The 12604-nt window shown below is 38.2% G+C and overlaps 1 protein-coding gene across 6 annotated transcripts in view; it reads right to left on the minus strand.

The window, feature by feature from the left end:
- The window catches only part of CUL4B (cullin 4B), a 53049-nt gene that overhangs the window by 1714 nt on the left and 38731 nt on the right, over positions 1-12604 (minus strand). For 3 of the 6 annotated variants that reach the window (XM_058441409.1, XM_032757547.2, XM_032757550.2), the window contains 9 exons: positions 11978-12170; positions 10877-10981; positions 10269-10379; positions 9724-9815; positions 8526-8633; positions 7427-7540; positions 6092-6197; positions 4011-4183; positions 1700-1852 (listed from right to left, as the gene is read on the minus strand). In XM_058441409.1, the coding sequence (XP_058297392.1) occupies positions 1700-1852; positions 4011-4183; positions 6092-6197; positions 7427-7540; positions 8526-8633; positions 9724-9815; positions 10269-10379; positions 10877-10981; positions 11978-12170 (1155 nt within the window). The remainder of the gene's footprint in view (positions 1-1699; positions 1853-4010; positions 4184-6091; positions 6198-7426; positions 7541-8525; positions 8634-9723; positions 9816-10268; positions 10380-10876; positions 10982-11977; positions 12171-12604) is intronic. The other 3 variants (XM_058441410.1, XM_032757548.2, XM_032757551.2) reach the window with 1 other exon arrangement.

Below are 12604 nucleotides of genomic sequence, written 5' to 3' on the forward strand. Positions count from 1 at the left end.
ATATCAAAAAAAAAAAAAAATCACTATTTAAAAGAATACTGGCCACGTGCAGTGGCTCATACCTGTAATCCCAGCACTTTGGGAGGCTGATGTGGGCGGATCATGAGGTCAGGAGTTCGAGACCAGCCTGACCAATACGGTGAAACTCTGTCTCTACTAAAAATACAAAAATTAGCCGGGAGTGATTGCGTGCACCTGTAATCCCAGCTATTCGAGAGGCTGAGGCAAAACAAGTGCTTGAACCCGGGAGGCGGAGGCTGCAGTGAGCCAAGATCATGCCACTGCACTCCAGCCTGGATGACAGAGCGAGACTCCATCTCAAAAAAAACCATGAAATGGCTTGATAAATGAAGTACCTCATAATTTAGATCTTCATATTTCTGGTTTAGTGCATCTAAGTGACTTGGATTTCTGCATCCTGTGATTTAAAAGTAATCAAGAAAGCTTGTAGCTTTATCTTCATAATTGCATTCTAAGCTCCCGGATGACAAAATTCCACTATATATCTTATGTATCTAGTCTGTAAATATAATATAATCTTGTTTGCTAATAGAAAGTTTTTCAGGATAAGTAAAATGACCACTTGTTCAAGAGGGGAAAAGAGGGGAGGCAGTCTGATGCAGCAGTGAAAATTTTATCCAGTAACCCCAAGGTTGGGAAATCAGATGACTTTCTCTTAATTATGGTGAAAGACCTAGAATATCAGCACAATATTAACTACAGCGATCCCCTAATTTCCCCAGCATCCGTGATCTCTCTGGCTTGAGGTGAAATGACTGTTAGGCAGAGCATGAGGGTGAGAGGGTGGTAATGAGGAGTGCGATATTAGGTTTGGAGAAAAGAAAATGCTTACCTTATTAGAACTAAGAGCTACCGAGTGCTTACTATGTACCAGGTCCAGTGCTAAGATTTTTACATTCATGATCTCACTTAAACCTCACAATAATCCTACAAGGTAAGTACTACTATTATCTCAGTTTTACAAAAGAGGAAACAAGATCAGCAAGGTGAAGTGATTTATGAAAATCCAAAGCTCATAAGAACCCTAATAGCTAGCAGTCTATTCAAACTCTATCAATGTTTATCATCCAAGAGTTTGGCTATCTACCTCCTAAAACTTGTAAAAAAGGCCAGTACAACATCACATTAAGTGACTTTATTATTGGGCATTCACAGTGGAACGTTTCCATTTAATGACCAATTTCAGTTTACCAGAACTATCACCATACTTTTCAAAAAGATGCTTAATCATGACTAGTTATCTGTATGGTTTTTAACAGATGATCTCTTATATAAGCTAACTAAACAGGAGATTTAACTCAATCCACAATAACCGAATCTGTCAAATACCATGGTATTTCAATAAATACCATGGTATTTCAAGAGGAAAAGAAGTAAATAAACCAACCAAGAAGTTCAAAAGAAATATAGTGAATAAACTTGAAAATTTCAAACACTCATTTAGCAGTTCAACTTTCAGGTATCCAGGCTTTTCTGTTATTTTCCCCTTTTGTCACTGCTGCCCACATATGCCAACAAAGTTTTTTTTTTTTAAATCATATGCATCAACATGGGAAATTAAAACTTTTCTCTCTCTAAATGGTCATGATGCTTTATGTTTGCAAGATTTGTGTCTGAAAATCTAATGTACTTTCTTTTATTTATAACACGCTCAATAGGAAAACACAGAAGTACCTACCTTAACTGGAAATTTCAACTGGTTATACACTTCTGAAACAAGGAGATTGTGGCTAAGTGTCTTTCTCATCTTCATAATTCGAACAATTGCAGCATCAATTTGATACTGTCTATCTTGAAATACTCTTTCTGTAGTGCTTGCTTGTTCTTCAACCTAACAAAAAAGTTTTAAACCTAAGAATTATACCAGAAGCAAAACCTGACTATTTACATAAATTGTGCATTTTAGGGACATGACATTGTTATTGCTTTAAAGGTACTGAATTATGTAAATGGGGTCTTATAAATATAGATGCTGACAGAGAAAAATCCTACAAACATAACTCCTTTCTGTTCTGATTATATTGCCCTATACCAATGAAGTAATGCTAGTATTAGTTAATAGAAAAACATCATCTTTGAATTGCTTTTCTAGAAGTAGAGATAGCTGATGTGGAATTTACCATTTTGTTTTTTTACTCTGTCTTTGATATCTTCTAAATGTGCGTATCAGTTTCAATGGATTGTTAACCAGATTTCTCTATGACAATAGCTTGTCTATAAAGTGACTGTCTGACCTCTGACTCAAGGCATGGTATCAACTGGCTAAGCAAACTAGTTAAGAGTCAACCTCTTTGAAAATTAATTTTTATTTTGTAATATATAAATCAGACATACATGCCATTAGTGCTTACAATCCTTCAAGACTTACAGAAATGTAGGTATTTAGGAGGCAGTTTACCAATCTTGATGCTAAAGTAAAAATGTTCATCTTTAGTAATTAAACCAAAAAAACAGTTTGGGCTTTTTGCAGCAGTTTCTTCCTGGTACAGCATAAATGTTTTAAAAGTAGGGACATGGTAATCCTTTAAGAAAATATCCTGTCTTTGATGTGTATGTGAAAACGACAGGAACTTGTTTGAAGATACTGGTCGCTGTCCTACATTAAAATTTTTTCAGCTGGGCGTGGTGGCTCACACCTGTAATTCCAGCACTTTGCGAGGCCGAGACGGGTGGATCATGAGGTCAGGAGTTCAAGATCTGCCTGGCCAATATGGTGAAAACCCATCTCTACTTAAAATACAAAAATTAGCCGGGTGTGGTCGCGCACGCGTGTAGTCCCAGCTACTCGGGAGGCTGAGGCAGGAAAATCGCTTGAACCCGGAAGGCGGAGGGTGCAGTGAGCCAAGATCGTGCCACTGACTCTAGCCTGGGTGACAGAGTGAGACTCCACCTCAAAAAAAAAAAAAAATTTTTTTTTTCAAATACTGCATTAAACCTTATTGGAACTGAAACAATCAGTTTCAGGATGCTGCAGTTGGAAGTCTCTTACAAATTCAAATGGCAAAAACAAACAAAATATTCACCTTCACTGTTTTTGTTTGTTTTTTTCTTTTTAGACAGAGTCTCACTGTCACCCAGGCTGCAGTGCGGTGGCGCGATCTCAGCTCACTGCAACTTCCACATCCCGAGTTCAGGTGATTCTCATGCCTCAGCCTCCCAAGTAGCTGGGACTACAAGCACGCACCACCACGCCCAGCTAATTTTTGTATTTTTAGTAGAGACAGGGTATCGCCATGTTGGCCAAGCTGGTCTTCAACTCCTGACCTCAGGTGATCTGCCCGCCTCAGCTTCCCAAGGTACTGGGATTACAGGTGTGAACCACCGTACCTGGCCCACCTTCACTGTTAATCAAATAAATAGTGAATAAATCAATTCAGATTTTTCACCAAGCAAGTTGGCAAAAGAAAATATAATCTTTAGTGCTGGGGGACATAGTAAGACAGGCTCTCATGTGCTGCTGGACAGAGTATAAACTGGTCCAGCCTTTCTGGAACACAATATGACATTATGTACTAAGACTCCTAAAATGTTCATACCCTTTAACCCAAAAAAATCTACTTCCACAAATTTATCATATATCAAAGAGATTAAAATTTAGTTTCAAAGAGGTTTCTTGCAATCTTATTTATAATACTAAAAAGTCATGAATTTAATTGCCCCAAAATGAACAGTGGTTGAACAAACTATAAGAGCCATGTAAAAATATTACACTGACATCTGCCATTTTTTGAAGCTATTTAATAGCATGGAAAAATTCTAAAGATTGAATACTAAATAAAGATATAAAACCATGTTGAGTATCATCTCAATCCTGTACAATCTCTCTCCCAAACACCCAAAATCAAATACGGAAACATATTTAGCTAGACACAGGCACAGAAAATATTAATGGCATTGGCAGTATTACAGGTACAAAAATCTTTATACATTTTGATTATTAACATGTATAATTCCAGTGTGTTAGGACTAGGATAAAGTGAAAGAAATACCGTTTCTTTCATCTGGATTTGATTGATCTTTATCCTGAAAAGTTTATGTTTGAAATCATCATTACAAATGAACTTGTCACCATCTTCAATATCTTTGCCCTTTGGATTTTTTGCCAGAACTCTAGCTTTGCCACAGGCTAATGACTGCAGTGTTCTCCTTAACTCTCCATCCTCTGAAGAAGAAACAGAGGTTTAGTTATTTGTTACCAGCATGAACAACTATGACATTCTACCTCAATCTAGCTTCCACTCCATCCCCCTATTAAAACTGTTTCATTTTTTCCCAAAGGTCACCAACAACTTTTCTTTGTTCTAGCCAATGGCTTTTTTCCTAGTCCTCTTCTTTTTTTTTAAAAAATAGAGGTGGGGTTTCACCATGTTGCCCAGGCTGGTCTCAAACTCCTGAGCTCAAGTGATCCACCCGCCTTGGCCTCCCAAAGTGCTGGGATTACAGGTGTGAGCCACCACGCCCGGCCCCTAGTCCTCTTTTAAAGGTGTCAATTATCATACCATGTGGGCAACTACCAAATCTTCCAAAATGACATTTCACTTCTCTCCAGTTGCATGTTTAAAGGGCAATTCCGCCTGGCTGTTTTACTATCAACTGTAGTTACGTCCAAAATTTGATTCATCGTCTCCACATAACTGTGTCCTCTTTCCAACTGTCAGTGGTGATACCACTAACCTTCTCAGTTGGGAAACCTTGAAATCATCTTTTAACTTTTCCTTCTCCTTCATCCTCAACATAATAGCTAGCCGCTGCTTCCACAGAGATGAGTTTTCTCCATTTTCATGGTCTCACTCTAGTCTAAGTCCCTTCCACTTTATGCCTGAATCATCCCAATAGCATCTAAACTGGAATCCCTTGATCCTTCCAGTTGCCCTGTAGATTGATTTCAGTAAGTGGTCCAAATAATTACTTCCACCATGCCACATAGTTGAGACACTACAGTGTAGGTTTCATTTGCTAGACTTATCAGGTTCTCCACAATCAGGCCCTACTCATCTTACCTAATTTTTTAACTCACTATTCTATGTTACAATTAAGCTCTTCATGATTCTTCATGATTCTATGCTACAATTAAGCTCTTCATGGGCCTATATACTGTGCCCATTCCTACCTCCAAACCTCATCTCAAAATATTTCCCCTTGCTGTATATGCCTTCTCCCTGACCAAAACTTGAAGTCCCAGCTCAAATGCCACTTGCTTCATGACAGCTTTCCCAATTGTGCCAGTCCACAGTGATCTCTTACTTTGTTGAACGCTTACCACACTTATAGTCAGTACCACAGGCCAGTACTTATTGGTTTTGACATTATGTCAAGTGTCATTTCCCCCTTTCCCTATGGTTATATAAAGAGTTCTGGCCAGGCGCGGTGGCTCACACCTGTAATCCCAGCATTTTGGTAGGCCGTGGCAGGCGGATCACGAGGTCAGGAGTTCGAGACCAGCCTGGCCAACATGGTGAAACCCCGTCTCTACTAAAAATACAAACATTAGCCGGGTGTGGTGGCAGGCACCTGTAATCCCAGCTACTCGGGAGGCTGAGGCAGTAGAATTGCTTGAACACAGGAGGTAGAGGTTGCAGTGAGCCGAGATTGCGCCACTGTACTCCAGCCTGGGTGACAGAGCAAGATTCCGTCTTGAGGAGAAAAAAAAAGAGTTCTGGCTGGGTGCAGGGGCTCATGCCTGTAATCGCAGTACTTAGGGAGGCTGAGGCAGGAAGATCCCTTGAGCCCAGGAGTTTGAGACCAGGCTAGGCAACATAGTGAGACCCTGTCTCTACAACAAATTTTAAAAATTAGCCAGGCATGGTGGCATGCACTTGTAGTCCCATCTGCTTGGGAGGCTGAGGCAGGAGAATCACTTGAGCCTGAGCCATGATTGTACCACTGGACCCCAGCCTGGGTGACAGAGTGAGACCCTGTCTCATACAAAACAAAAACAAAAACAAAAAACAACACACAAAAAAACAACTCAAAAGAGTTCTGAAGCAAGGGATTATTCCTATAAGTATGTCCCCTAGACCTCTTAACATAGTGGTGTGCACACAGTGAACACTTAATGCTTGCTACAAACCTATTCCAGTTGCCTGCTTGATCTCTTCCAAACTGAACTCCTCTCCCTCATTAAACATTAGCAGCACCAGTGTTTGAAAAAGAGAGACCTGGAGTTCCTTTTTACCCTGTTGAAGAAATAAAAGTGTTTAGTCATCACTTTTTAAAAAACACATGAAAAATTAATCAAATCATCTCTTATAGGAAAAGCATTTTTCAATTAGTGGATTTAGAAACATGATTAGCATTATCCAGCAAAGCCACTTGACGTGGTAATACAGTATTCCGGTGTGAGGTTTAGGTGTGACCCTACCTAAAATAGGGGGAAGGATTAGCTGACCTTTTAACAGTTTTTTTTAAGCCTTATAAATAGAATAAAGTAATGAAAATTAATCAGCCTTATGTGTCATTCTAGATATTCATCACAAGCAGCAAGAAATCACTATTTCAAATGTATTTTTGATTTGTTTGGCTCAGATTAGTCATGAAAAGCTAAAGTTTTTTGAGATTAGATATTGCACACTGTTCCCCTTAACTCCCACTCTATTCGTAGCTCCCAGCAACAAGATTTCCGTCAAGAAGTGGCAGTGTTTGACTGGGTGTAGTTGCTCATGCCTGTAATCCCAGCACTTTAGGAAGCTGAGGCAGGAGGATAGCTTGAGCCCATGAGTTTGAGGTTACAGTGAACTATGATTGTGCCACTGTACTCCTGCCTGGGTGACAGAGTGGGACCCTGTCTCTAAAAATAAACAAATAAATAAAAATAGAGAGTGGCAGTGTAAAGTTTTCATCCACAGGTGAGGAAAGGGTAGGGGGAAAGTTCACTGCTTTTCGTTTTGCAGAAGGGCCAAATCAATTGTGGAAAGACCACACACCTAAAATTACTTAAAAATACATAAAGCTATGACAAGCTATCACTGTCGTCATGCGGATATCTAGGATACAATTATAAAACAATAGCTTAAACTGGCCAGACATGGTGGTTCACACCTGTAATCCCAGCACTTTAGGAGGCTGAGGCCCGTGGATCACGAGGTCAAGAGACAGAGACCATTCTGGCCAACATGGTGAAACCCCGTCTCTACTAAAAATACAAAAAAATTAGCTGGGCATGGTGGCGCGTGCCTGTAGTCCCAGCCACTCGGGAGGCTGAGGCAGGAGAATCACTTGAACCCAGGAGGCGGAGGTTGCGGTGAGCTGAGATAGCGCCACTGCACTCCACTCTGGTGACAGAGTGAGACTCTGTCTCAAAAAAAAAAAAAAACAAAAAACAATAGCCTAAACTTTCAGTTAAGAAGGATGACCTAAATATTAAAGATAAAGATGAAAACTAAAAGTTCTGGGAACATCCACTTACCTCTTTAAATTCTGCTTTTAACACACAGTGTCCTAGGGTTGACTGCCACTGAAGCTTCCTGCCACTATGTTTGCCTAGGTAAAACGTCTTGAAAATCTCCTGAAGTTTTACCATCTAAAGTAAATAAAATAAGGCTTTATTTAAGCTCTGTATCCAATACCACATTTACCACTTTTTATACTTACCTCATATGATATAGTTTCTGGAAAATTTTAAGACTATATCCAGTAGGTCCACCAATCACTTTGATGAAAAACAATGATCTCCCAACCACCAAATCAAATGGGATTTATTAGGATTTATACCTTTTGTTCTCTCTGAACCATTTAATCATCCCCTCTTTTGAAACATTCACCTGCAGCAGCTTTTGTGCCTCTGCACTATGCTGGTTCCTTTATTTCACTGTTGCTTCTGCACTGGTTTCCTTCACAGGTTCCTCTTTCTACCATCTGCCAAATGTGAGCCTTTTCTAAAGTTCTGCCTCTGCTGTTTTTTTCTTCCTCTTTGAGAGAGATCTACTCCCTGGGCCTTCATAACCATCTCCATGGAGGATTCTCAATATCTATCTGTCTAGCCTTAATCCCTTTTATGGGCTTCAGTCCTGGGCTAGACAGTTTCCCAGGAGTCAGGATAGATTTAATCAAGGACCCATCATTTAGCAATCCCACCTATGGGTGAAATATGTGCAAGAATTCTTAATAGCTAGGTAGAGTGAGGGGTATAACCTGGGAAGATGGAAGAAGAGCCAGGGAAATTGACCCTGAACCCAGAAATTTGGCATTATTAGCTATGTGCTTAACTGGACTTCTAAGTACAAAAGTAAAGTATTAAAGCAGTTGGTATTTGGTGTTGGTGCGTTTACTGACATACACTTTTAAAAGTATCCATGCCAGGCCTGATGACTCACACCTGTAATCCCAGCACTTTGGAAGGCTGAGGCGGGGGGATAACTTGAGCTCAAGAGTTCAAGACCAGCCTGAGCAATACCGCGAGACCCTGGGTCTCTATTTTTTTTTCTAAGTATCTTTTTAAATGACAAGCAAAATGGAAATGCTATGATCTCTATGCCTATAATTCAGTTCTAAACAGTAACTCTTACCTCTGGTGGTAAATGAACTTCCATAGGCACATATGTTGGCCAATAGCCCATTGTCAGGATATTCACAGTTAATTCAATATTTCCCGGAACATTCTGATTCTGCATATACTATAAGAAGATCAAAATACACACTGAGATCTTAAAACTGCATACATTTCATATCATAATAATCTATTTAAGAAGTTCCCCGTTATGAAATTACATGCAAACACTGACCATCCTTAAAATAAAAGGCAACTATTAAGAAGACTTTAAATGAAACCTACACAAAATGCACTAGGCAAGTACAGAGGTTAACATTTTGATACAAAGGCATACAAGGATCACATGACCTCATTACAGGCATTATCAACTTAAATAATTTCTTACATACAGCTGGGCCATTATAGGATCTCTTCTCCATTCTTTTCCCCAATACCACCTGCAGTCCCCACCTTTGAATACCCCTATGTGGCTTAAACACCTTGCAGCAACCCCCCATTCCTCACCCCACCAGCCAGCCCAAGTCTCCAGTTTTTCGCTTGCTCCACTGCCTGTCTGCAGGGAGTGACCTGGAGTAGGGAAGGAAAAAGAGGGGAAAAGGGCAAAGCAGATAAGCCCTATTCGGTAGCTACTATAGAATCCATAATCTTACTGACCCTGATTTTTTCTTAATTCTTTCACTTCCACTTCCCATCTTAGCAACATTGTGGAGTAAAGAAGTCACTACTAAAACCCAAAAGAGGAAAATCTAATTTGTCATCATTATCACCTATGTTCTTAAACATTTCAAAACTACTTTCTACCTACATCTTCAAAACTGTGGATCTAGCTTTCTATCCCCAATGTCCCCAAAGGCTTTATACAGCTACATTATCACTTCTCCTCTCTCCCCATTGCAAGCTCTGAACATGCAAATTACCAAACGATAAGATGCTGGGGAAAGCCCTGTTCCCACTATAGCTCTTCTTGTACTGACTTCAGTTCAATACATTTTATTTTTATTTTTGTGTTATTCTGGGTGTTTGTTAAAAATAAATCCTAAAGTAGGTCAAATATACTTATATTTCACCGATGATTTTTTTTCTACTGTGAATATCACCTCAGTTGCCATGAAGTAATTACAACAAACACGTTTCTATTTATCCTCTTTAGTACAAATCACAGCAAGCAGATAACTAAATATAACTAAGTTTGACGAATTAAGAGTTTAACTCACTTTTACCTGTTTGAACTGAATCATGATGTCTTTAGAAAGTTCCATGTCTTTAAACATTCCTTCAAGTTTACTGGTGAAAGCAGCTCCGCATTCTATTAAAGATGTTTGTACATGTATAATATTTTAAAGTGGTAAAAACAAAAGAGGTTTAAAAGTGGGAAACACGAAATACAAAACTTACTTTAGTATGAAGTATGATCTGTAACTTTCATAAGAATAAAAAGAAATCCTTACCCCAAAGTGTATGCCCCATTAATTCAGAGTCAAACTCTTTAATCCTGTAGTAACCTTATCTACTATTTAGGTATAAAATAAATGGGAAATTTTTATACAAATAATAAAACCAAGAACAATGCTTTATCTTAAAAAACACAACAACTCTGGATATATGTACAAGTTGGAAACCTCAGGAGCTTGCTCAATTTATGTTTTCATCATATATACATAGACGTGAGTGACAAAAGAGGAAATCGATTGAAAGGGTAAAAAGCTAACATTCTCCTTCAGAAATCAAAGAAAAGGAACAGAAAGAATGAGAAACCTACCATGTTTAAGTTTGGACAGCATTGATTTTTCAGCATCTACAGATGCACTCTTCCCGACTAACAGGCGCTTGGCTAAATCTTTCTTATAGAAGGCCTCAAAAACATCCTTGCCTAGGTAAAAAGAAATGCAAAATTTATAATATTCCAATAAAAAGTTCTAACAAAACTGCTTTAAAGTGCTTTAATAAAGCATAACATTATTCCAAGTTATTTTACTTTACACATTTTATTTAAGTTTGTTAAATGCAAGAAACAGTAGAGATCTATTTTTGTGCCAGACATTTCGAAGTCTTTATTGTAAAACTTTTTTGCATGTAACTGTCTTGATTGCATTAACTTTTCTTCAGAAAAGCTTTTGTGGACTGGTAGCTTTGGTGCCAATATTTAAGAGATTAAGCCAAGTAGCAAAAATCAAGGCACTTAATACTAGAAGAGCCAAAGCATAGGACAATCAGGTAACATTCCTCACATATCTCCCCAATGAATTAAAAACAATTTTAAATCTGTAATTTCCAAATAAATATTCCCTCCAGTTTGAATATACTTGCTAGCTTCTCTGTTGAGTGCTATTTTAAAATAAAAATATTAAAACATTAGTAAATACTTACCATAGATAAATCTAAATATGATCATAATTTTATCCAACATTTTCTCAAGCTCTTCATCTGTAGCTTCTTTGTTGCCTGCACGAAGTTTTGAATCTACATACTTAGCTAAAATGGGGGAAAAGTTTGTTGTTTAATAACCAGGGAATACACGAGGTCCTGGGCACTATATATACCCAAAGAGGAGTATGATACACTGAGTTTTTCAATACTTCAGAAATCTATATGCATTTTTTAAAGTCTCCAAAGTCAGGAAGATCAACTGACTTGTTCAATGCCATAGAGCTAATAACATCAGGGCCTGAACACAAACCCAAGTGTTCTGACTCCAGATCAAATGTACTTTCCACTATACTGATGTTTATGAAAATAGGATAGGGACATCCTGTGGGGGAGGTCTCATGTAGCCCTGTGAGGGCATAATGTAATCAAAGCCACGAAAAGACATGGGGAATCTTCTGGAGTATCCATTTTATAGGAACAGTAAGCAATCTTAAACATCACTTTTCTATTAAAATAAACCAGATACATCATAGAGTAGAAAGTAAAATTTACTACATGTTTAAGGATAAATAGTAGATAGGCTGCAACAAAATTTCATCCTTTTGGCAGAGGACCCTAGACCTTCTCAGGTTACCTCCTCCTCTGACACTAAGGGTACTCAGGTGGAAAAACCTGAGAAGCACTGTAGTGTATATCGCATCCTTATGCTAAATGGGCCCAGATTATTAGGTTTATTTTTGCCCTAGACTTTTTTTCTTTTTCACTGACAACTGTAATTCATGCTGCCCTTTTTTTGTAGCTTGAAATAACACCCTGCCTCATTTCTATATCGTTAGGCTATGAAAACAGATAAGCTTATTATCAATAAAGGTAAACAGTGTCCAATGTACTGTCTTTCAAAGAAAGCACATTATGTTTGACATGTGGGCTTTCAGTATTTATATCCAGGTTTTTAGAAACACTTTTCAAACTTGATATACCAGCTAAGCAACCTCAAACAAAAGGAATTAGTAATACTACAACCTGGTAAAAATTTCGGATTGAGATTTTATGACTCAAAGAACATCATTAAACAACTGGAAAAAGGACTGGAAAACATACCTATAAGTTCAGCTGGTTTATTTGGTCTTTTGTTAATGAACGTTTCAAATGCTTCTTTCATGGCATTAATAAATTTCTCATTCTTCAGAAAGCAGATATCAATTATATGGTCAACCTTATCTTTAAAATCCAGCAATTCTTGAACCATGGTTTTATCTTTTTCAGGATTAATTACAATAGTGCTGCCAAATGCCTAAAACGAAAAATTACCACTTTTTACTGTAATCAAATTGTCTACAATGAAAACAATCCCCAAATCGTATTTTAAGTGGCATATATATTTAAAGATCTTTAAAAAGTAAAATAAAGGTATTTTTAAGATGGAATCTCGCTATGTTGCCCAGGCTAGTCTCAAACTCCTGGGCTGAAAGGATCCTCCTGCCTCAGCCTCCCAAGTAGCTGGGGTTACAGGCATGTACCACTGCACCTGGCAAAATAAAGCTGATGGTGAAATGAGGACAAAAAAATAAAGTGCTAAAATATCCACACTGTTAACCACTCATCTATAATCACAAAAATAGTAAGCAATGATCACTGGGCATATGATATCATAACAGGGTATTATTAGAAGCCTCTGGGATCTTTTCCTTATTTTTAAAGAAGTCAGCTTTCAATTTCCTTAAAATG

The sequence above is a fragment of the Hylobates moloch genome, unplaced genomic scaffold, assembly GCF_009828535.3.
Source record: "Hylobates moloch isolate HMO894 unplaced genomic scaffold, HMol_V3 SCAFFOLD_7, whole genome shotgun sequence".
NCBI classification, from domain to species: Eukaryota; Metazoa; Chordata; class Mammalia; order Primates; family Hylobatidae; genus Hylobates; species Hylobates moloch.